At 35.5% G+C, this 24515-nt stretch overlaps 1 protein-coding gene across 3 annotated transcripts in view; it reads left to right on the forward strand.

Moving 5' to 3' along the window:
* The first annotated feature begins 6128 nt into the window (after positions 1-6128).
* LOC140136878 (uncharacterized) overlaps positions 6129-24515 on the forward strand; it is a 76953-nt gene continuing 58566 nt past the window's right edge. For all 3 annotated transcript variants that reach the window (XM_072158487.1, XM_072158488.1, XM_072158489.1), the window contains exons 1-2: positions 6129-6639; positions 11679-11833. In XM_072158487.1, coding sequence (XP_072014588.1) covers positions 11684-11833 — 150 coding nt within the window. In that variant the 5' untranslated portion in view covers positions 6129-6639; positions 11679-11683. The remainder of the gene's footprint in view (positions 6640-11678; positions 11834-24515) is intronic.

Genomic DNA, 24515 nt, shown 5'->3' on the forward strand with positions numbered 1-24515 from the left:
GACCGCTCCGTTCTGAAGGATGCCACAAAAAAACGGTACAAGCTACATTTAAACTATTCTAAATAGGTTCTAGAAAATATAGTTTTGTAACATGTCCTAAATTTTTAGCTAATTTAGATGTTTGGAGAGGGTCGCACTTTTGTGTTTTAGGAAGGATATGTAAACGACAGATAACACCAAAAATATGAAGAAATTATTTCCAAACCGTGTTAAGTCAACAATCATTATGTTGCTCATTTTGAAGAATGCTGGTTAACAAAAAGCAGGTCATTGTCTCATTTCGTGAACAAAGGTACACATACCATTGTTTCCTTTTGTTTCCTTTATAATCGGTTACCCAACTGAAGCTATAATACCAGCTTTATTGCGATGTCGCACATGTAAAACAGACACTTGTGCACAACCAGAGAAGATCTGATTTAATCAGTTGAGCTGCTTCAATGAGTGTTATCTTGGTTTAATAGCTTTTAATGGGGTTTAAGTCCTGCAAAGGTCGAGATGAATTCTACTGTAGACATGACTGCATCATGTCCTATTATAAAGACCTAACTTTTGAGATGGTTTGTATGTTCGATGGTGCAAAATTAACAATAAGGCCGCCGCGTTCAGCAACTCATATCTTCACAACAATTGTAAACAAACCGTGCTCGAGTTTGATTGACAGATGACGTCAGGCGTAAACTAGTCTTTTTTATCTCTGTCTCCATTATATTGTAATCAGTCTGTATGTTAAGACAAGGTAAAAATCATTATATTTATCTGGTATATTTGTAGCACTCAAAGAACTGTTATCATCATGTTTCTGATTGTTAAAATGATTGTGATAGTATTCACCATTAAACTCTGTTTAAGTTATTTAGACAATAGGCTTACACATGTGAACAATTATCATTTTCAAATAGCCGCAAAACCCAAACATCGAGGTGATGCGCTACTTTGAAATTGCTTACCGAGAGGAAGGTTTCATCCAGTATTCTCTAGGACGTCTTCAGCCCCAATATTTGGCATGTGGGGGCGCTGTTGCCTATTCTGAGCCACCGACACCAGATGGTGTCAGTCACTTGGAATCAACACTTGATCCAATATTATTCACAAATGGATCCAACTATTTTACAACTTGGACTGTTTTCATTAATTTGTTTCCCAATTGGGTGCCATACACACTGTAAAATTTGGTATTGTATTATCAATACTTTACAAGTCTTACAGCGCCCCATAGGCACTGTGTTATCATTTCGGGCTGTTATGACGGCCTAAAAATTTCTGCTGATATAAAAGCCTCAATTTTTTTGTAGTAAGTTAGGGGATAAGGTCAGGTAAAACTCAGGTTGTGAATCGCGAAGTGCCCCTTTAACTGTTTTACACGTTTTTCACAATGATTTAAAATAGTTGAGACAAATTTCAATCAGCTATTTATAGGTTATGAGTTATATAATGGATATGTTGGTAACCCAAAGTTTAGCTATTAGTTGAAAGTTTACCGATCAGGGTTTTGGTGAGTGGATTGAGTCAGTAGCTGTATAAAATTTAGTTTGAACCCAGAACATTACCAAAGCTTGAATATGTGATATATTTCATTAAATTATAGGCCTACATCATTCCATTTACTTTAAGGGATCGGATAGCAACATTTACACAGTTTTTTTTTGAGAGTACATAAGACACACCCAGTTGCATTCTGAATGCAAGGAATGTCCTTCTGATATCAAATAATTTTGATTTTTGAAAATAATACAGCTCAACTGATCATACTTTTCCTACATTCGACCTTGCATGATTTTTGAGTTGACACAGTCATGAAAATAACTACATTAGTAGCCCAGTTCTGAACCTTTTCATTGATCATTCATAACAATAGGTATCTGATGGATCAGTGAAGATAAGAAGGGATTATAATATATCCGTAATCTTGATATTATAGTACATCTCGAGGAAAAAGTGCAATGGACATGTTTTCATTTTATGTTTCAAATATCCCGCGCATGAAAATTGAGTATTTAACCCAAAATGGAAAATGGAACAATTTATTGGAAATCTGTTAAATTTAACAGATTTTTTTGACATCTTTTTCTGCACTGTATTATACCTAAAGTAAGAAATTTGATAAATATTCAAAGAAAATATAGGTCATCCAAAAAATGTTGATTTTTACACATTTTGGGGCAAAAAAGGAAAAATAAGGAAAAATATCAAAATCTGTTTTAACAGCTTCATTCATCAAGTCATAACAAACGGCCTACATGCTTAATTTCTAATAAAATATTGAAATTGTGAAAAATATAGGTATTTATTGATTTTCATGTTTTTTCTTGCAATTATGCTAATAATATGCAAATTATGAAATTGCAAAATAAAGTTTCTACATAGCATACATCTTTCAAATGTGATGTTCAAAATGACAGACATCAAAAAGAGATTCGATGAAATGTAAAGGGGTAGTAACAATTTTGGCATGGACTGTCTGGTTAGGCAAAGTACGGTAAGTTGAGCTGTACAAATTTTATGGTAAATTATTAAAAATTTGTATTTTTGATATTTAACAGTGTTCAAAGTAAACTTTATAAATCTAATGATATGTACTTCAAAGTGTATATGTACTATTATGTAGCTGAGAGGAAAATCTGTCCATTTTAAAATTTTGACCTTTCGTATTGAAGTTTATATCTTTTTGTTTCTTCTTTTTTTATAGGTCTTTTGGGGGAAAATGTATATCTTCAATAAGAAAATACAGTGCAAATATTGCTATCCGATCCCTTAAGAGCCTCACTAACTTTGAATTTGGTAACAGATATTTTAGTATTACCAATTAATTTGGTATTGATATTTTAGTATTACCAATTAATTCAAAGCTAAACAATGTATAAGTTAAAAAAAAACCTTTCATTGGTCCCCCAACAAGTAAGTGAACATAATAAAAAAACAAATATGTTGCATTTCTCAAGGAGCCAACTAAGGCTTGAAAAAAATTGTTTGATTGGCGTAACCCCACCGACCCTAAAAGTAGGCATGACCCTCACTTTTTTTCTTTTTTTGCAAAAGTAAAAAAAAATTAATTAAAATAAATAAATTAAAAAAACAAGAAGAAAAAAGTTCCAAGGCCTTAATCAAACGCAATTTACAGCTTTAAAAGTTTTTTAAAAAAAAGAAAGAAAAGAAAATCCCTACCTACCCTAATTCTTTTAGGGTAGGTAGATATGTTACACCAATCAAACCATTTTTTTAGGCCTAATGGTAAAAACAGTCACTAATTATCATGAAATGCAAATTTGTTATGTTAATATTGTGTAAGCTGGATTTGTGGGAAATGATTTCATTCTTTGTAACATCTAATTTGTACTTTATAAGGGTTTTTTTGATTAAAATGTGGACGTGTACATAAATCCAGTCATTTGAACTGAATAACCGTATATCAATCTGATATTTTGATGTGTTTTGAAGCTGTCCCTAAACTTGTTCCAAAGACCAAAATATATATGCGAGTCAACTATTTAATCTTGGGGAGTCGGCGATGTCAACGCGCAGGTACGAAGACTAGAAAGGTGACAATAAATGGGACAATGTTGCATTTGGAAGAGGCAGGCTTTTTAATAAACATCAAACTTGATGTACCAATCATATTGATACAGTCTGTACCTTACAGAATGGTCAACTGCAGATCCGTCGGATAACGCTTTTTCAATGGGAAACGAACTTTGCTGATTGGATGATGTCACGATGAGGTTAGCATTTATTCCTTATTGAAAAGCGTGTTCCGACGGATAAGCACTCGACCGGCCTCGTAATACACTAGTCTCACCCCGAGTCTCAATTTTTCGGAAAACCCCCTCTATGACAACAATTATGTAGGTCTGCCGATTGCTCCATGAGCCACTCCCGGGGAGCCACTCTTCAGTGATAGCTCACCAGCACACCTGACATGCCTGATATTATGAAGGTGGGACTTAAAATGTTGAAACTGGAAGCCATGCCTGGACCAAATTATGATTAGTTATCTTGCGCCTTTGTCGGGTGTGGCAGCTTGACAAACTTAAAATAGGGGTACAGAACATAATCCGAGAACAGTCCTATTCATGCCACCAACTTTCTTGGCTTGACTCATTGGGCTATTCCATTTAAAATCCACACTACTGCTGTGGAAGATTTTAGAAATATCTTCCACAGGGGGAGTATGAATTTCAAATAGAATTAACACATTGGGTAGCTTCATTTGAATATTATATCCTCTGAAAGATTCAACCTGAATCTTCAACAGAGGGAGGGTGAGTTTCAAATAGAGTTGGCTAATATGCTAATTCCATTTGAAATTCATACTCCCCTGTAGAAGATATTTCTAAAATCTTCCACAGGGGTAGTGTGGATTTTAAATGGAATAGCCCATTTTGACAATCAAAATGTATAATCTACCTATGAGTGGTTTCACGTGGCAAATGATCCGTCATGAAGAATCTCCCTGAATATCAGCAGAAGTTTCTTGTTTTGTCAATATAATAGGACCATTGAACAAAAGTATTTTTCTTAAATTTGCTTGGTTTTTGATACCCTATTCGGCTGTTCACGTTACGAACGTACCCCCGGGGAACTTACACGTGGTACAGTGCTTTGATCTTGAAAATGTCGATGTAGGCCTACTTATGTAATGTGTGCACAAACATTTAATATAGGCCTACCAAACTATACTAGCTTATACTTTTTGATTTTCCTAATTTATGCATCGTTTTGATTATCCTAGTGATGTTGCATATGTAACCGTTTTTGCCATTCATTTAAGGGATCAGATAGCAACGTTTGCAAATTATTTTTGTGGCCTGAGAGCACGTCAGACACACCAAATTGCATTCTGAATACGAGGAATGTCCTTCGGATATCAAATAATATTGATTAAAAAAATCGCGATATAATACAGATTTTATGGCAAATTATCAAAAATTTATATTTTTGATATTTAGCAGTCCTCAAAGTTATCAATACAATGATATGTAGGCCTAAGTGTATGTAACTGAGAAGATTAAGAAAAGCCGCCCATCATTTGAAAATTGTGACTTTTCGTATTGAAGATACACACTTTTCCCCCAAAAGACCTAACAGTTTTAGCTTTTGGAAAAGAAATGTATCATCTTATACGAAAAGTCTAAAGTTTTTAATTAATGGTCAGATTTTTCTCGTAGCTACTTAAAAGTACATATCATCAGATTTATAAAGTTTACTTCGGGGACTGTTGAATGTCAAAAATATCCGATCCCTTAAGAGCACATACAGTTTGCTTTTAAATCCTGCTCACACCCCACTTTTAATTTCGTTTCTTACTACCGGGAGGGCAACGGAGATTCGGTCAGATGACGACCTGGAAACTAAATGTCGCCGGTTCGTGGTGGTTTGTTGCCGTCTAAGTCTCAGCATTGTTCAAAGTGATTTACTATCGTAGACGTATCAGTCCCTGGTTCGAATAAATCATTGAAACTTCTGATGACGTTTATATCATTTGTTTTATTTTATTGGGACTTTTCGTGAAGCGCGCGAACAAAATTTAATTCCAGACTATTTTCTGGGACTATTTTAACCCAAAATGCCTTAAAAAAAATAGTGCAATTTTACCTATTTGGACCCCAAATTATAGTCTTTTACGTGCTACAAAGGAAGATGTACAAGTTGATTAAGTTTTTCTTCTATTTTGATTTTTAGGGGGCACTCCCCCATGCCAACATTTTCATTGACTATGCTTTGTACTTTAAATGTTTTGATGTTCTTACTTTAAAATGTTATTTTTGTACTTCTCTTTAGTTTTAAGTAGGCGTGAGCCGCTTTTACTAAAGCCCACGTTCAATTAAATAAATAAATAGGTAAATAAATAAATAAATAAATAAATAGGTAAATAAATAAACAAAGAAACAGTTACACGATGGTAATTTCAATTCTTAAATCAATAATAGTGGTTCACCCAAACGAAGTTCTACCGTTTGCCATAATCAGCATCCGGAATATGTCAATTTCAATCAAGACCGGCTTATCATTTTTATCAAGCTACTGAAATAGAAACTGGGAGTGCTAGTACACTAATTTGGACCTATACCTTTGAGCAGTCTTATAACTTATAACTTTGATTATAATTTCCTTCCAAAATACCGACGTTTTAAACTTGCCATCCCGGGCTTGCCATGCTAGCGCAGCGCTTGCTGTGATTTGTGAGAAGTTTTCGGCAGACGATGTGATTTTGGCGGGAAAAAAGTGTAGCTGATGATCTGCTGCTTTAAAAACACCGCGCGATATTTGAGCTCCATCCTGCAATAGTGATACGTTTGCAATGGTGATGTTTGGAACTTGAGCAAGCAGGAAAAATATTACATGATCCCTTATTGTTAGTTATGGATTGTCGGTAAGATATAGCCCGTTTCAGACCTGTGAGCATGCAGACAGCGGAAACCATAGTATGCCATCGCTCGCCTTGTGCCAGGTTTCAATGTTATTTTTAGTGCAATGCAATGTGAAATCGAATTATGTGCAATACCTACACATCACAGTCTATTTGGTGAAATTTTGTACTAGCAATCACGGGAATTATTGAAGGATTATCCGAAATCTTGTCCGCAAATGAGATGTTAATACTGAAGTGGACTTGTTTAAAAGTGCTACCATAACTCTAAAGTAAGTATGAATGTCAATTCGTTGTTGAACTGATGAAAGATTTTAAGATAGGCCTACGCCTATACTAAAGGTTTTGATTTGGTTTTATTTATCAAGCCGGACTTGAGCCTAATTCCATCAGGACTGAAGCGTGTTTCCGCACGGAGTGAACGTCTTGATTTGTAATGAGATTAGGCTTATGCAGTCTCTGCATAGTGGTGGTGAGCAATACTGTACAAGATATGGGTTTGTTTGCGGGTACTTGTTATGAACTAATGCCTAGATTTTGCACACACATGGTCAAAACTCGATGTTCCCCAAAAAGTTGCATAATGTTGCGCAAAGTTACTCAATGTTAATGTAAAGTTGCGCAAAGTTACTCAATGTTAATGCAAAGTTTCATAAAGTTGCGCAAAATTACTCAATGTTAATGCAAAGTTGAATAAAGTTGCTCAAAGTTACTCAATGTTAATGCAAAGTTCCATAAAATTGCTCAAAGTTACTCAATGTTAATGCAAAGTTTCATAAAGTTACTCAATGTTAATGCAAAGTTTTAAAAAGTTACTCAATGTTAATGCAAAGTTTCATAAAGTTTCTCAAAGTTACTCAATGTTAATGCAAAGTTTCATAAAGTTGCGCAGAGTTACTCAATGTTAATGCAATAAAGTTACTCAAAGCTACTCAATGTTATTGCAAAGTTTCATAAAGTTGTGCAGCGTTACTTGTTATGAACTAATGCCTAGATTTTACACACACTGGCCAAAACTCGATGTTCCTCAAAAAAGTTGCATAATGTTGCGCAAATTTACTCAATGTTAATGCAAAGTTGCTTAAATTTGCTCAAAATTACTCAATGTTAATGCAAAGTTGCATAAAGTTGCTCAAAGTTACTCAATGTTAATGCAAAGTTGCATAAAATTGCTCAAAGTTACTCAATGTTAATGCAAAGTTTCATAAAGTTACTCAAAGTTACTCAATGTTAATGCAAAGTTTTATAAAGTTACTCAATGTTAATGCAAAGTTTCATAAAGTTGCTCAAAGTTACTCAATGTTAATGCAAAGTTTCATAAAGTTGCGCAGAGTTACTCAATGTTAATGCAATAAAGTTACTCAAAGCTACTCAATGTTATTGCAAAGTTTCATAAAGTTGTGCAGCGTTACTTGTTATGAACTAATGCCTAGATTTTACACACACTGGCCAAAACTCGATGTTCCTCAAAAAAGTTGCATAATGTTGCGCAAATTTACTCAATGTTAATGCAAAGTTGCTTAAATTTGCGCAAAATTACTCAATGTTAATGCAAAGTTGCATAAAGTTGCTCAAAGTTACTCAATGTTAATGCAAAGTTGCATAAAATTGCTCAAAGTTACTCAATGTTAATGCAAAGTTTCATAAAGTTACTCAAATTTACTCAATGTTAATGCAAAGTTTTATAAAGTTACTCAATGTTAATGCAAAGTTTCATAAAGTTGCTCAAAGTTACTCAATGTTAATGCAAAGTTTCATAAAGTTGTGCAGAGTTACTCAATGTTAATGCAAAGTTTCATAAAGTTACTCAAAGTTACTCAATGTTAATGCAAAGGTGCATAAAATTGCTCAAAGTTACTCAATGTTAATGCAAAGTTTCATAAAGTTATGCAAAGTTACTCAATGTTGGTTAATGCAAAGTTTCATAAAGTTGCGCAGAGTTACTCAATGTTAATGCAATAAAGTTACTTAAAGTTACTCAATGTTAATGCAAAGTTCCATAAAGTTGCGCAAAGTTTTGAAAAAAATGGAGCAAAATTCTAGTTTCTTGTTCCAAATTTCCAATACAAATTTGTTAAAATATAAAGAGAATTTGAAAGTGGCATTATTTTGTGGCATTTTGATGATGCTATTCTAGAAAAAAAAAAAAGGGGGCCGGGTCATTGGGTAGCCGCAACCAAAAAAAGGGGGTCATCGGGTAGCCGCAACTAAAAAAGGGGGGGGTCATCGGGTATGACATTAAAAAGGGGGTCATTGGGTATAGTCGACTTCAAAAGAGGGGGCCTATTGACAGGCATCACTTCCAAAGTTGAGTGCCCACCACTCCGGGACTCAAAGGGGAGAAAGAACCACGCACCCCACACTAGAATTGTTTCCTATAATCTATTATCAAAAATAATTTATACATAATTTCATAGCGCCTTTAGCCCATCTGAGAACGTGGGTATTAATTTGTTAGTTTTTAACCTGTCAACAACTTGTATAAAACTGACAACTTTGTACATAAATATTTGACGTTAACCAGTGATGCCAACCTTCCCTATTTTAGCTATTTTAGAGGGAGGCTCCCTCTTTTGTCCATTTTGGCAACCTCCTTATTTCTGACAAGTTATGTGCCACAGAAGTTGCATGTAATTTTGAAAAACTCCTTGGTTTTTTGTTTGAATCCTCCCTATTTTCTGGAGGTTATTATTGGCATCTCTGCGTTAACTCGTCTCCGTGCAAAATGTACAAAATATGGTTGATGGTTCCCATGAATCTAAAAATATAGATGTTTCAAAATTGGTTTATCGTACTATTTGCCATAAATCGAATGGAAATGTCTTTTCACCTAAAACGTGTAAAATTTGTTTAATTGATAGTAAAATTCTGGTTTATTTGTTTTCATCTCAATTCACATCAATGTTAATTGTTATAAAAAATGGAAAATGTAAGATAAAGAAAAAGGTGAAGAGATATGGATGCCGCAAAGACGCAGAGCGTGAGGCTTGTGGCACCCAATCTGAACAAGATGAAAAGTGACAAAATAGTGACCGTGTGGTGCGAAATAGAAGTATGCGAGCGTGTATAGTGAAATAGAGAGTTCCCGTATTTTGGGTTACCCGCCATCTTGGAGGGAAACCTAAACTCCGTTTACAATTTTCAGAATACCAACACTCGCCCAATAATTAGCAAATGTTATTTTGTAGAATGTAGCACCAATAGGGTCATTGACCAAATCAAAGGAATGAGGAATACGGCGGTGCGAATCACGTTATAAACACTATTGTAGTCCGTTCCGCTTGAAAACACGGGAACTCTCTATTGTCTGTATTGACGAGGTTCGAACATGCCTTCGTTGCATGCCCAAGTCGCAAATATCTAGCATAATTCGTATTTGAGGGTTTTTTAATTTTCCCACAAAAGTATATATAGGAAAATCGCAAACGGTCTGCTTAAATTCACCCCCCCCCCCCCCGAACGTTAGCCAAAAGGCGTTGAAAATACAAGGCCTACTTGAAGAATTTCAACTTGAGCTAACAAAATTGATCATGCTAAAATATTAATCTGTAGACTTTCTTCTTCCATATGCACCAAAATTTGTGTGCCTGGGACAAATGTTTCTATGCAAAACCTCATAGTAAACATGGCAGACCTCTCAAATTTCTGGTCATTTTGGCAAAAGTAGCTCATCCCTTAAATATAATGTCGTTCACCGCACACCACCCGTGAACTGCATTATACTATATGCTCAAACACAGGCAAACCAGGCACCTGACTCAGAAAATCATGCTATAATCATATTATAGTATTTAAAACTTCATGACTCAATCCCCACCCGTTTGTGAACCAATCGGAACTTGAACTTCTTAAAACTTTAAAAATGGGTTTATTTGAAGACAAGTTTAATTTCGTAAACATTTACGTGTTTTTGACACATAACATGCCTCAAGAGCTGTTGTTGTCAAATTCCCTTCATTACTGTTGAACATGTTGAATATAACTTTCCATCATTCATACTAAATTGATCAGACTGATGGCAATTTTGCGGATTGGCTAATGCCTGGACCCCGGGCCTGGACCTGTAGTAAAATTCTAATCAACTAGATTGAGAAAATTTATGTTAAAATTAATAAACCAATATTTTGTTGACGGTTGTCACAACTTTCCTAAATGGAACCAAGTTTAAGAATGGTGAAAAACATCTAGAAGAAAGCATTTTTCAACTTTTGCGCCTCTTTTAGGCAATAGAACCAAAGTAGTATGATCTTTCGCTCGACGATCAATACAAATTTACCATTAATTCGATTTTTAATTTGTTTATAACCAATCATTTCAAAACACAATAAAATGAAAAAGAAATGGTTTTCATCAGGAGATTGCATTTTTGGTTGAAAATACTAATATACTATAGGCCTACTTTTTACGACGATAGTGCTGCCGAACCCTTACCCATTACTAAAGTATAAGTTTCCAAAAAACCTGGGACCCATATGATTTGGTTATTATTAATTTTTGCATTTAAATTTCGCGATCAGCGCACAAAAAAATGGGACTTTAGACTAATGTGATCATGACACTTTTTTTTCCTTCACAGCAGACCCGGGAAAAATGAATAGGCCCTTGACATCATGATCAAATGTGCATGGGGATTACATTAGTCAACCCCAGCTGAAAAAGTGCGGGGTACTATACTAGGCCTATCCCCATCCACCCCTCGGGATCTACTGCCATGAACTGAAGCATCATGCAAAGGCACCCGCGCAGGGTTCTCAGGTTTTTGCTGGCAAAAATGGCAAAAAAAAAGTTATTTAATATTCAGATTTTTTAAAATCTCAAAATGAATTATTAAATTAAAAAAATAATTTCCTGAGTGTAACAAGGTCAGATTTTGTAATTATAAGCAAAATAAGAAATGCTCACTGGTGTATTTAACTCAAATGTGGCATATCAAATTGAAAACTTTTTCATTTGAAGGACTTGATGAGACAAAAATATTTTGAATGATTCATTAAAAGTTGTATGTTTACTGTTTATGAGCTTTATGTGTACTTGTTAATATTTGAGTGACTGTATATGAGTTTTTGCCATTTTTGCCGGTTTAAACCAGGCAAAAACTGGCAAAAACAGATTTTTGCCAGTTATTGCCACTTTACTGGCAAAAACAGGTTTTTGCCAGCAAATACCGAACCCTGCACTCGCGCATATTTGGAAACTACATATTCTGAACTAGAGGGATGCCTTGTATCTGCATTGGTCCCATTTTGTTTTGTCTTATTTTATTTTATTCCCTAAAATACTTACATAATAAAATCTCTTATTGATCCGACAGGTACAATGGATATTTTACTCACCATATCTGCAATTTGTGGCTTCATGCTGCTGCCTATGTGTGTCTCCCAACCAGCACCAATGCCTACAACCCCTACTCATGACATGTCATGTGTAGTCCCACCAGTACCAGTCAATAATTTCACTGGAAATCAGGTAGGTCCGCAATACCAACATTTTTATTTATTTATTTATAATACCGGGTTTGGCTTTTGAAAAAAAAAATCGGGCAAGAAGACTTAATCAAGTGTAATGCATTTGCAAAATGTATCAAAGTGTCTTTTTGTACCTCAATTTGTCTTCGGTTGTCAATGCACTGTCCCAGAGGATGATTTAAGTACTACCCAACACCCCACTGGTTAACTGTGCAGCAGGTGAGCAGTGTGAGTAACATGACACCACTGCTCAGCTATGCTGCATAGAAATTTGAATTTGTACAGTTATATTTACATTAAAAAGCATGTGAACATGCTGGTCGTGGTCGATTTCACATTTTATGTTATCTACAGAAGGTGTGAATTATCATTTAAACACACATCACTTTAGTTCTGAAATCGACCAAGTAATTCTATAAACAACATCTTTTGCACAGAATTCAATGGGATTTGAAAAGTTAAGTGGCAGTTGAAACTCAAGTGATAATACTTGTGCAGTGCATGATGGGGCTTCCTTAAATCATCCTCTGGCACTGTCCTATTATTGTTATCATCGTTTACAAATTGTCTGGCAAATATATAGCATGAGGTCATTGCCCCACACAACGTTTAAAAAACCCTGTAGACTGTAGTTAAAAGGTCATTATAAGACTCTTATAATGTAAAAGAGTGAAAAACTCATTTTCCAAAAGAGTGAGAAAAGTGAAAACCCCTCCAAAGGGTGAGTAAAAATCACAGGTAGGGAGGGCCTACGATGTAAGGAACATTACATATACGAGTATCATACATTCTAAGTCATACCTTGAAAGCGTGGGTTTCACTCTTTTAGGAGTGGGTTTAACACTTTTAGGAGTGATTTTCACTCATTTGGAATGGTGTTTACTCTTCTCACTCTTTTGGAGAGTGAGTTTTTCACTCTTTTACATTCAGAGAATGCGCATATATTCTCCGGTTCCGAAACGTTAGCCTAAATCTCCAATGCTGAAAGCAAACACGATGCTCAAAATACATAGGCCCTACCGTGTAGTTTTCAACAACTACTAGTACTTAGACTAAGTCGGACGTCAAACCATGACGCATATCCTCTGCACGTAAATAGTGTATATTGTAGCGGTTTCTTGGTATTAAAGCCTTAATGTACGATATTTTTAAATTTTTAGATTTTTCTTTTTTTCTTTCAAAATTATAAAATAGTTAATATGCAATAATTATGAAAGTTCCCAATACATTTGGACGCGAAAACCATTGGAAATTTGCAAAGAAACAACATCATAAACTTCACTCGAAATCTCGCACTTTTTGGATATAGCCAGTTTGGTTACACTCCCTCCACATGTGTGGAGGGAGCGTTGTGTGGAGGGAGCGTAACCAAACTGGCTTCGTAGAAGACTACGATTTACGATCGTTCCGACGTGACATATCATAATCTGAAAAATTGTGATAATATGTCGGACCCACAGAAAATTATCCCGTTTTACTACTAAGAGTGGGAATTTGACAGTTATCGCATAGATTTAAGTTGGAACATGTGTAAGTATTACTAATATGCCAAAAAATCGGTTCTGAAAAAAAGATCGTACATTAAGGCTTTAAATGTTGGTACATCTTTGATATTTTTGTCATATAAAATCAATCTGTAATTATTGAGGCTATAATCGTCATCGTTTTACATCATAAAAAGTTATCATAGACCTAATTAGCATAACCTTTACTACTTCACTCAAATTCATATAACTTTAAGTCACATGATTATATCACAGTGATAATTGGTATGTTCTGCTAAAAGAACAAAACGTGCTTGCTAAAATAAACGAAACTACTATTGAAATTACCTACTTAACATGGTCAAATTTGAATAAATTATTTTTGCTTTTTTAATTTTTTTTTAATATAATGTAAAAAGGAGAAAAACTAATGAAGTTATGAACATTATATCGATCACCCGTTACTTTGGATGAAACGCGTTTCATGACACTCTTCGCTACCAAACTTGGTAGCTCATCGCCTTCCATGTTTCAAATGACCTTCCTAACGTTCTCTGACGCACAATAAATGTGCCCTGACAAATTTAATTTGATTATTTATCTTATGTTTATAATATCTAGCTATTTCATGAGAGATGGGAACCCCCTTGCAAGAGTTGGCGTGTGATGACATTTTGGGAATTCCCTCTCATGCAATCAAGTTGATCAGAAAAACAAATCCAATCATATCTAATTTTGGATCTTGGGGAAATTCCCGGTTTCCAGAATGTTCACTGTGTCAGGGCCGCGACACTCCGGCACTCGTTGGAAGACATCTAGTACAGCAGACAGTACATGTACAAATTATGTGATTCTTTCATTTATAATTAGGATTACGTCATTGACAGAGCTTGTTTACACTGTAAAAACAGTGTTTAGCGATTAAACACTTTTCTAAACACAATTTTGCCACCACTTTGTAAACATGTTTAAAAGCTAAACATCATGTGTCAAATTTCTCAACATTGGTCAGTGATGGTGTTTAATTTCTAAACATCTGGTATCCATATTCTAAACATAACGTTTCTAAACACATTCTTGCCACCACTTTCTAAACACTGTTTTTACAGTGTATTTGTTCATTAGAATGATTGACAGCGGTGGGCGGACTTATACTGTAAAAATGTGATTCTCTAATAAATTATAGGTCACTAGGTCAATTCAGACAGTCTCTTCCTCAGATCTCTATATGTAGGACTCTATGGTATCTTCTCATTACACGTTCGTAGTAAGACTTGGCCGGCGACGACGCTTGCGAATTGCATGTCTTCAACTGCTGTATAGCATGGTATAGGCAGTTTGTACAGAGTGTCGCTTCTCTATCTCTTTTTCTCGGACTGTGTTCATGATGTGGCGAAGTCCGGGTTACTATGTTGCAGCATGGATTAATAATAAAAATAACAAATTTCGGATTTATATAGCGCCTTTTTCCGGATCTTGGAGGATTTAAAGCGCCAGTTGCTGCCGAACCTGGCGCCGGGGACCTGGCGCAAACATATCCGCACTTAGATTGTAACATCCACCAATTATATGTGCAGCTCCCCATGATTCCATTGGGTGATGGAAGTTTTTGATAACCAAACAACTATTATAAATCACTGATTTGTGAAAGCAGCAGGAAACCGGAGATCCCGAAGAAAATCTGCGAGAGCGAGCATGAAACCGGGATAAATCAAGTGCACATACTGGCAAGTGAACAACCGCGGGTTTTTCGCTGCGCCAACTCGCTCTCCCTGATTAATTATAGCTTGGGAATTTCCCGATTACGTTTTTGGTGTAAAAGACAGAAACAAGTTTTGCTCTTGGCAGAAAGTGGATGTAGGCTTTCTAACGTGTTGTTTAGTTTATGTACCTTCACAAAGTGAGGTACCCATGCGAGCCAGGCAATTTGTATAGCCAATAATGTGCTATTATTCCAGCAATACATCGAAGGAGATTCCAAGTGCAACAAAGTGCTCTTCACTTCCCAAAAGGGTAATATACGCATTCTTCTGTCGACTTGCTGAAGTCTGGTTTATGAAACAACACATCTGTCAATGTAAATGGGAACAGGTGGCGCAACCTTTTATATGTGGCCTGTTTCCTGAAGAAAGTGAGTGATTGGTAAAAGCATGCAGCACCATATTGGAGATTGTCATCGGTGCGAGGATTTTATACGCAAAGGATATATAAATTCAAGTCTTCAGTAGAACAGTGATCTTCGCATGACATTTGAATCAGGATATACATCAGTCATTGAGTGCAGCAGAATTTTGTAATCAAGATAAATAACATTCCTAAACAGTATATTTTAGTGATTCTCAATGATCTTATGTATTTATGTTCACTCACAAAATTATTGTTAAATCATACTTCACTTCAACCTCAGGGAGTTCTTAGGTTCTTAGGACTGAACAAAACTGTTCATTGAGGATCTCAGCTTTTGACTGGTTGTCAGATTCTAACTTGCCGTGTCTCATAGGCTGGGATGCCGATAGAATCAACCATGAGGCTCTTAAAGGATCTAAAATGAGCGTTTATTGCGTTTCGACAGTATTTTTTGTGGCACATGAGAGCACCTTAGACCTATCGAATTGTATTCTGAATACGAAGCATGTCTTTCTGATATCAAATAATTTTCATTTTTTGAAAATCACAATATAATACAAATTTTATGACAAATTATAAAAATTTGATATTTTTCGAATTTTTGATATATAACAGTCCTCGAAGTAAATTATATAAATCTAATGATATATTCTTAAAGTGTATGTAGCAGGAGGAAAAGCCGACGGTCAATTGAAAATTTTGACCTTTCATATTGAAGATATGGATTTTTTTTCCAAAAAGACCTAATTTTTTCGGTGTTTTGGAAAAAAAATCCAAACGTTCATACCCCAGCCCTTAATAAAGCCATAAATATTTTTAGTTGATGCCTCCTCGCTAATTTCAATTCCTGGATCCGCACGTAAATTGTAAAAGCTTGTAGATGTAATTTTAAAATGCATGTACGTTCTGTCGCTGCACTGAAGTTAAAGCCACCCAGCAAACACAAAACGTTTTCGACATCATTCGCAAAAGGTTATAAAAGGTTGTCAGAAAACGTTTAAATGTCGGGTTATATAAAGGATATATTAAGAGTATAAAACGTTTTCATAACCTTAAAAACATTTTTTGATAATCTACTGCTCAGCAAACAAAAATGTTTTACAGAAAACGTTTAAATATCGGGTTATATAAAGGGTATAAAAACGTTTTAATAACATTCCAAAAACATTCTTGAAAACTTGATACAAAACGTTCTAAACAGAATGTTATTTTGGGGTTGAAAAAATATTTTGCGAAAAATGTTTGCCCAAAATATTTTCAATAACGTTTTAGAAACGTTTTCATGACCTTTATATAACCCGACATTTAAATGTTATTAAAAGGTTTTGAAAGGAACATTTCAAGAACATTTCTGTGTTTGCTGGGTTCAAATATTTTAACATAATGTTATTTAAGTATTGACACAATATTTGGCAAAAATGTTTGCAAAAATAGTTTACAATAACATTTTTTGAAAACATTTAAAAATATTGTTGTAGTGTGTTTTCATACAAAACGTCTTAAAACGTTATCATCACCTTTATATAACCCGACATTTTAATGTTATTAAAACGTTTTTACCTAAACCAAAAGCCAAAATATAACTTATTTAAAACGTTTTTAAAACGTTTTTGTGTTTGCTGGGATGCATGTAATACGATTTCAGTCCAATATTAATTGTGTTATTCTTCGCCATAATTATGAATTACTATTAGGAAGGTTTTCTGCTCATTGCGATAATGACCGAGAAACTCACTTTCTGTGACCGCTTAACTGTGAATCTGTATGAGGGGATTTAATGTCTTAAGGGCTGGGGTATGAACGCTTGGACAGTATTTATTTTGGGACATTAGAGCACATCAGACATATCGAATTGCATTCTGATTACGAAGAATGTCATTCTGATATCAAATAATTTTGATTTTTGAAATCCGCAATTTAATACACATTTTATGGCAAATCATTAAAAATTGATATTTTTGATATTTACCAGTACTTGAAGTAAACTTTATCAATCTGATGATTTATACTTAAAGTGTATGTAGGTGGCATGAAAAGCCGACGATCAATTGAAAATTTTGACCTTTCGTATTGAAGATATAGAATTTTTTCCCAAAACACCACAAAAAAAAATTAGGTCTTTTTGGGAAAAAAAATCCATATCTTCAATATGAAAGGTCAAAATTTTCAATTGACTGTCGGCTTTTCCTCCTGCTACATACACTTTAAGAATATGTCATTAGATTTATATAATTACTTCGAGGACTGTTATATATCAAAATTTGAAAAATATCAAATTTTATAATTTGTCATAAAATTTGTATTATATTGCGATTTTAAAAAAATGAAAATTATTTGATATCAGAAAGACATGTTTCGTATTCAGAATGCAATTCGATAGGTCTGAGGTGCTCTCATGTCCCACAAAAAATACTGTCGAAACGCAATAAACGCTCATTTTAGATCCCTTATGGTTGCGCTAAGTTTGCACAAAATCTGTCATCAAATTTAATTCACGTAGCCTCACTCAATTTGTTTTCTAAAAAATAACCCGGGGAAAATAAATATCGTAAAGGAAGAAAATTCACAGTGCATCTTAAAGGTAAAGATCTCAGGATTCTTATTTTCTGAGTCAAAGGCAAATCTTTGTTGCTGGTGTTTGAAGTTTTTACTACATTCAAGCACCATGCCCTTTTTTAAATTCACTTCAATTTTGAAAGTTTACTATCAACGGATATCACGTTTAATTCTAACACATTAGAGAAATAATGTTGATATCTAAATTAAGATAATATTTTTCATCCGAGCAGTACCTGAAGGCATCAACCGCAGACTCTCTGACATTTCATCGAACGAAAACGCAATTAATGAGTCTCCAAAGTATACCACGCACATGCACAGCGTCATCATCCTATATCTTCGTGTCAAAAATTGCCGTGATAGTACGGGCTGGGGTATGAACGTTTGGATTTTTTCCCAAAACACCAAAAAAAATTAGGTCTTTTTGGGAAAAAAATCCATATCTTCAATATGAAAGGTCAAAATTTTCAATTGACCGTCGGCTTTTCCTCCCTGCTACATACACTTTAAGAATATGTCATTAGATTTATATAATTTACTTCGAGGACTGTTATATATCAAAATTTGAAAAATATCAAATTTTTATAATTTGTCATAAAATTTGTATTATATTGCGATTTTCAAAAAATGAAAATTATTTGATATCAGAAAGACATGTTTCGTATTCAGAATGCAATTCGATAGGTCTGAGGTGCTCTCATGTCCCACAAAAAATACTGTCGAAACGCAATAAACGCTCATTTTAGATCCCTTAAGGTTGCGCTAAGTTTGCACAAAATCTGTCATCAAATTTAATTCACGTAGCCTCACTCAATTTGTTTTCTAAAAATAACCCGGGGAAAATAAATATCGTAAAGGAAGAAAATTCACAGTGCATCTTAAAGGTAAAGATCTCAGGATTCTTATTTTCTGAGTCAAAGGCAAATCTTTGTTGCTGGTGTTTGAAGTTTTTACTACATTCAAGCACCATGCCCTTTTTTTAAATTCACTTCAATTTTGAAAGTTTACTATCAACGGATATCACGTTTAATTCTAACACATTAGAGAAATAATGTTGATATCTAAATTAAGATAATATTTTTCATCCGAGCAGTACCTGAAGGCATCAACCGCAGACTCTCTGACATTTCATCGAACGAAAACGCAATTAATGAGTCTCCAAAGTATACCACGCACATGCACAGCGTCATCATCCTATATCTTCGTGTCAAAAATTGCCGTGATAGTACGGCGAGTCCACTCTTTCTTCAAAAGCTACGCATGGCGATTTTGTTCGAGATAGGCTGAGCGACTCAGGCTAAGCATATCCATTACACGATATGAGATACCGCAGCGTTTCCATACATACACGTTTATGCAATCTGTGCATGCTCAGTACCCCATACGGTGTTGTCATTACAAGAAAATTTGATTTGTTGTCAGGTAAAACGCAGGATTTGTTTCCAATACACTAACTGGAAATGCAATACACTAATAAGCGGGGATTGATGTTTGCTGTGAATATATTTTACTGCATTTTCACCATAAAGATTTTAAAATCGTGCATCAAAATTGTGATATATTAAACTGTTTGAGAATATTATTTATGAAAAGAACGAAATGAAAGCCCATTCAGCTAAGACCACGGTGCTGTACACTGGCTATAGAATATTAAATCACAAATCTATAATACAATACAGCACAGTGAATAGATATAAAACTTTCTTTATCTGCGTCAATAATAGAATATTGATTTAAATGGAATTGAATACATGAGTTTGTACACTCGTCACTGAGCGATCTAGCGATCAGTTTCTAGCCGATCAGATAGGACTCCTTTTCTTGCGTTCGGAAAGGCGAGGTCTCTTATTAGTGAAATACCAATCGCCCGTCGCCCACCAACGGAGTATTAGGACGTGATTCATTTCAGGGAAAAAGTATTTATTTAGACGCTGTCGACACTGTGCCACGTAGAATTAAATCATACGATCAAAAGCTCGAATTCAGACTGAATGAGCAAAGAAAAATAAAATACATTCAGAAACCGAACTAAATAGAGAAACATCACATGGAACAATCCACCGTTTGATTTAAGGGCTGAAAACCAACGTTGGGCGCAAATCTTGAAGATCGTAAACATGGTAAACGAGACACATCGACATCGCCTGGTGTATTATGCTATTGTGACGGGACCGAGCGGCTAGGTACTTAGGTAGCAAGTGGTTTAATTGGTGGGTTTGCCGGAGCTGGAATCCGGCTACGCACTGGAAGAGTTATGATGGACCACAAAGGAAAACTGCGGCGACACTTTGTTCTACTTTCTTGAAACTTATTTATTACTACAGTTTGTCAGATCAACAATACGGATAACTCTGGCTTCGACTCAACACTTCACTTATACAAGAGGAAGTCGACTACATACTTAACAACTCTTTACTTCTTATCACTACGATCTAACACACTGAAATCTGAAAGGTCTACTATTTCATTTCTGCACTGAGATTTGGGACTTGAAGCTCTACTGGTCCTAGACTGAAAGACACATCACGTGAACTTGCTATTTCCAAACTTGGTACTTGAAACTGCTAAGATTGTAACCACATCTAAGGAGCGTTTTGGCCTATGTCTCTTATCCTATAACAGCTAGATCCACAACAGGCGAGCAATAACAGAACAATAACAGGCTGTTGCAGAACAGTTACAGAACAGCAGGCGAGCGATAACAACATACAGGCTGTTGATATAAAAAGAAATAAGAAAAACTATTTAATATAATTAACTACTTAATATCTACACATACTTTAATATAACATTGCAACGAGTGACCTTAATGACTTGCTGAACAATCTGGCGTGTAATTCCTTGGCGAGCCTTTTGTTAACTCCCCATGCATAACTCTCCTTTTTGGTAACTCTCCACGTATAACTCTCCTTTGTAATGACTGTCCAGCACAAGCGCACTCATGGTCACTATTGAGCATTGTACATTATGTTGCAATATTTCAAATATATTTATTACTGAGAAACATAGATAATTAATTACTTTGAGTACCTGCTATTTGTGCACCATGTGAGAAGTACTATGATATTAAACCTTGACTATTACTAGTCACTTCACAAAGAAATAATAAAATGAGTTAATTTGGGTTCATGTGTGTATTTCCCCACAACATGATAGTCTACAACCAACTCGCTCAACAACTCTACAAAGAAAATCAAAACTCGCCAACACACGACTCTCTTGGCACGTGAGAACTTTTGAAATAGAGCATTATCCCCAGACACTGAAATGACGAAAACACATACGCCAAAATTTGGGCCTCTGGTCAGCCATTCAGAAAGAACGCATAATTTATTCAAGCAATGTTTTTAGAAAATTCCCTGAATCAGCCAAATAATAATGATTTCTGGACAACTTTTTCGAACGGAGTAAATACCCGACCGAGCCTCCCAACAATTACTGGGAAGCTTGTTGCGCCTATAACCCAAGAGTTCCCCTTAACACACTGGGAACTATTTTGCTAGGCACTCATCTAGCGATCAACTCCTTATCGAGGAGGAAAAGCTTCATATACCAATGGACAAATATTTCGCTAGGCAATCCTCTACACGATATCTCCTCGGAGGAGGAAATAAAAGCTCCATAATACCAATGGAGAGAATATAAAATGCCGCGGACTTACATGAATTCGCTAGGCAGTCATCTAGCGCGTCAAAAGAAATTAAATGGCTGATACCTTTCTCATTTTCCTATTATATTCATATTCAGATTACATAGTGGACATCGGTAAATATACCCATGCCAAATACCCAGTAGGTAGATACCTCCGGATATTGGAACTACTAAATCGAATTTATTAATGTAGTACATGTATAATTCTGTACATTAAATCGATCATTTTATTAAAATGATCCAAAAACTGCCACAAGGACTACTTGTTAACATCCGTACCCTGTACCATGGAATAAGCTATTTCTGATCCCCTCATTTCCTTTGCTAGTAAATTCATTCATTCATATTTCATTTTCATCAATCATCAACATCAATATACAAGTGATACTAATAGCTCAACAAAGTAATAAAATTAAATGTAAACAAGAGTGATTGGTATATAAATAAATTTCAATACATTTAGGCAGTAACAATTAAATCAATATAATTAAATTAGAATAACATTACTATGTATGATTGACCCGGGATGATTGACCAAAATGCACTTTAAATGCATAATGATATTGCGAGCGTGCTTGTAGTGGTTTATCACGGAAATACCACACTGCACTGGCAAATGATCTTGAAGTACTTCTACGGTGATAAGCGCCTAACTGATAAGCTGGCTCTCTACAAACACGCTCAGTGAATAATACATACATACATAATAAATACCGCAAGATCCACGTTTGCGATTATTTGAAGAGCCTCTGAATTTTACGGTCGAGGCCTCTTCACCACAGTGGACCATTAACCCGATTTTTTTGTTTGAACATGTTGAAGGAGTTAATTGCAAAACCCATTATTTTTCGCTGCCAACGCCAAGCAAACACAGTGCCATGCTCTGCACATTTATGAATTCGAATACATAACTAGGATATCATGTCTAATACAAAAGGCAGCCTTTAACAGAAATTAACGCGATAACCAGCCGGCTGCGCAACCTCATAAAAAACTTGAACCCAATATTTCATTTTTATTTATACTTTGATGAACAAGAAAAATCTGAGGGCATAGTACTTGGCCCCTGTCTAGCTATCCCATGCCAACCTGGTGTTAATTCCTTCCTTCCTGCTATAAATAAAATTACTCGACCTAAGACTGAAGGGCATTACCACCTAAGACTGAAAGTGGTACCAATTGTATCGATTTTGTTAATGCTTCTGAAGACACACTAGAGTGAACACACATATACAAATAGAATTTCAGAAAATACAACTGCGCAACAGAATAGAATGTGTTGCTGAGATAGAAATTGAACCTAAAGTGATCTACCCACGCACACTCTCACACCCGTATACAATAGTCATACTCCTATGTAACTCAAAAACCTCAATGTAATTAGAATATTATTCAAATTCAAAGAACTCTCAATCGAATATATTTTCCTTTCTCTTTCGTATTTCATCTCATTCCTCATTACCTTTTAATTTGAAGACCGACACTTTATATGTACTTGTCTCACTACTGCGAGACTCAAATTTTATGACACACCATCAAACTCTTGAAATCAATTTTAAACAGATATCAATTATGACATATGGGGAGTGGTGGGTGGGATAAAAAATTTCTGCATCCGTTCTTGCTGAAAAACTGACAGAGAATGGCCTTAGCTAACAAAATGGCCACCGACGGCTCTAAGCAAGGCTGCCTGTGATTGGCCCGTCTGATACCAAACAAGGCACCCAATTGGCTTCCCATGGAAACATCGCGTGACATCACGAGGGCGATTCCATTTCAGCAGCAGGGATAATTTTTGTTTCATTTGATATGTACAAATTAAACTGCATTATCCCCAGACACTGAAATGACGAAAACACATACGCCAAAATTTGGGCCTCTGGTCAGCCATTCAGAAAGAACGCATAATTTATTCAAGCAATGTTTTTTGAAAATTCCCTGGAATCAGCCAAATAATAATGATTTCTGGACAACTTTTTCGAACGGAGTAAATACCCGACCGAGCCTCCCAACAATTACTGGGAAGCTTGTTGCGCCTATAACCCAAGAGTTCCCCTTAACACACTGGGAACTATTTTGCTAGGCACTCATCTAGCGATCAACTCCTTATCGAGGAGGAAAAGCTTCATATACCAATGGACAAATATTTCGCTAGGCAATCCTCTACACGATATCTCCTCGGAGGAGGAAATAAAAAGCTCCATAATACCAATGGAGAGAATATAAAATGCCGCGGACTTACATGAATTCGCTAGGCAGTCATCTAGCGCGTCAAAAGAAATTAAATGGCTGATACCTTTCTCATTTTCCTATTATATTCATATTCAGATTACATAGTGGACATCGGTAAATATACCCATGCCAAATACCCAGTAGGTAGATACCTCCGGATATTGGAACTACTAAATCGAATTTATTAATGTAGTACATGTATAATTCTGTACATTAAATCGATCATTTTAGAAAAATGATCCAAAAACTGCCACCCAAGTTCCTTGTCATCACCTGCAAGGAAATTGCCAATCCACCCCCCCCGCCCCCCTCGAGATTTTTATGCTTTACAAATAAGGCGAGCTCTTGGCTGTCGTTCCCTTCCTTGTTTGTGATCTCCATTATAGTGTTCTTAAAATAGTTTGTCCCAACTTATAAACCTGCCATTGTTGGTGGTGACGAATGTTGGTGCTAAAAAGTTTAGGATTTAACTTGACTGATTGGATCAACAGTCCTACCTAGTGAGCATTCTTATGCAGTACTAGTGGAAAAGAATGCCTGCCAATGCTTTGTTTTGGCCATCTGGTACATCCACGTACGAGAAAACCCCGAAAAGAAAACAACAAAACCCACTGACTATTATAACTTCAA

This window comes from Amphiura filiformis, chromosome 17 (genome assembly GCF_039555335.1).
Source record: "Amphiura filiformis chromosome 17, Afil_fr2py, whole genome shotgun sequence".
Classification (NCBI taxonomy): domain Eukaryota; kingdom Metazoa; phylum Echinodermata; class Ophiuroidea; order Amphilepidida; family Amphiuridae; genus Amphiura; species Amphiura filiformis.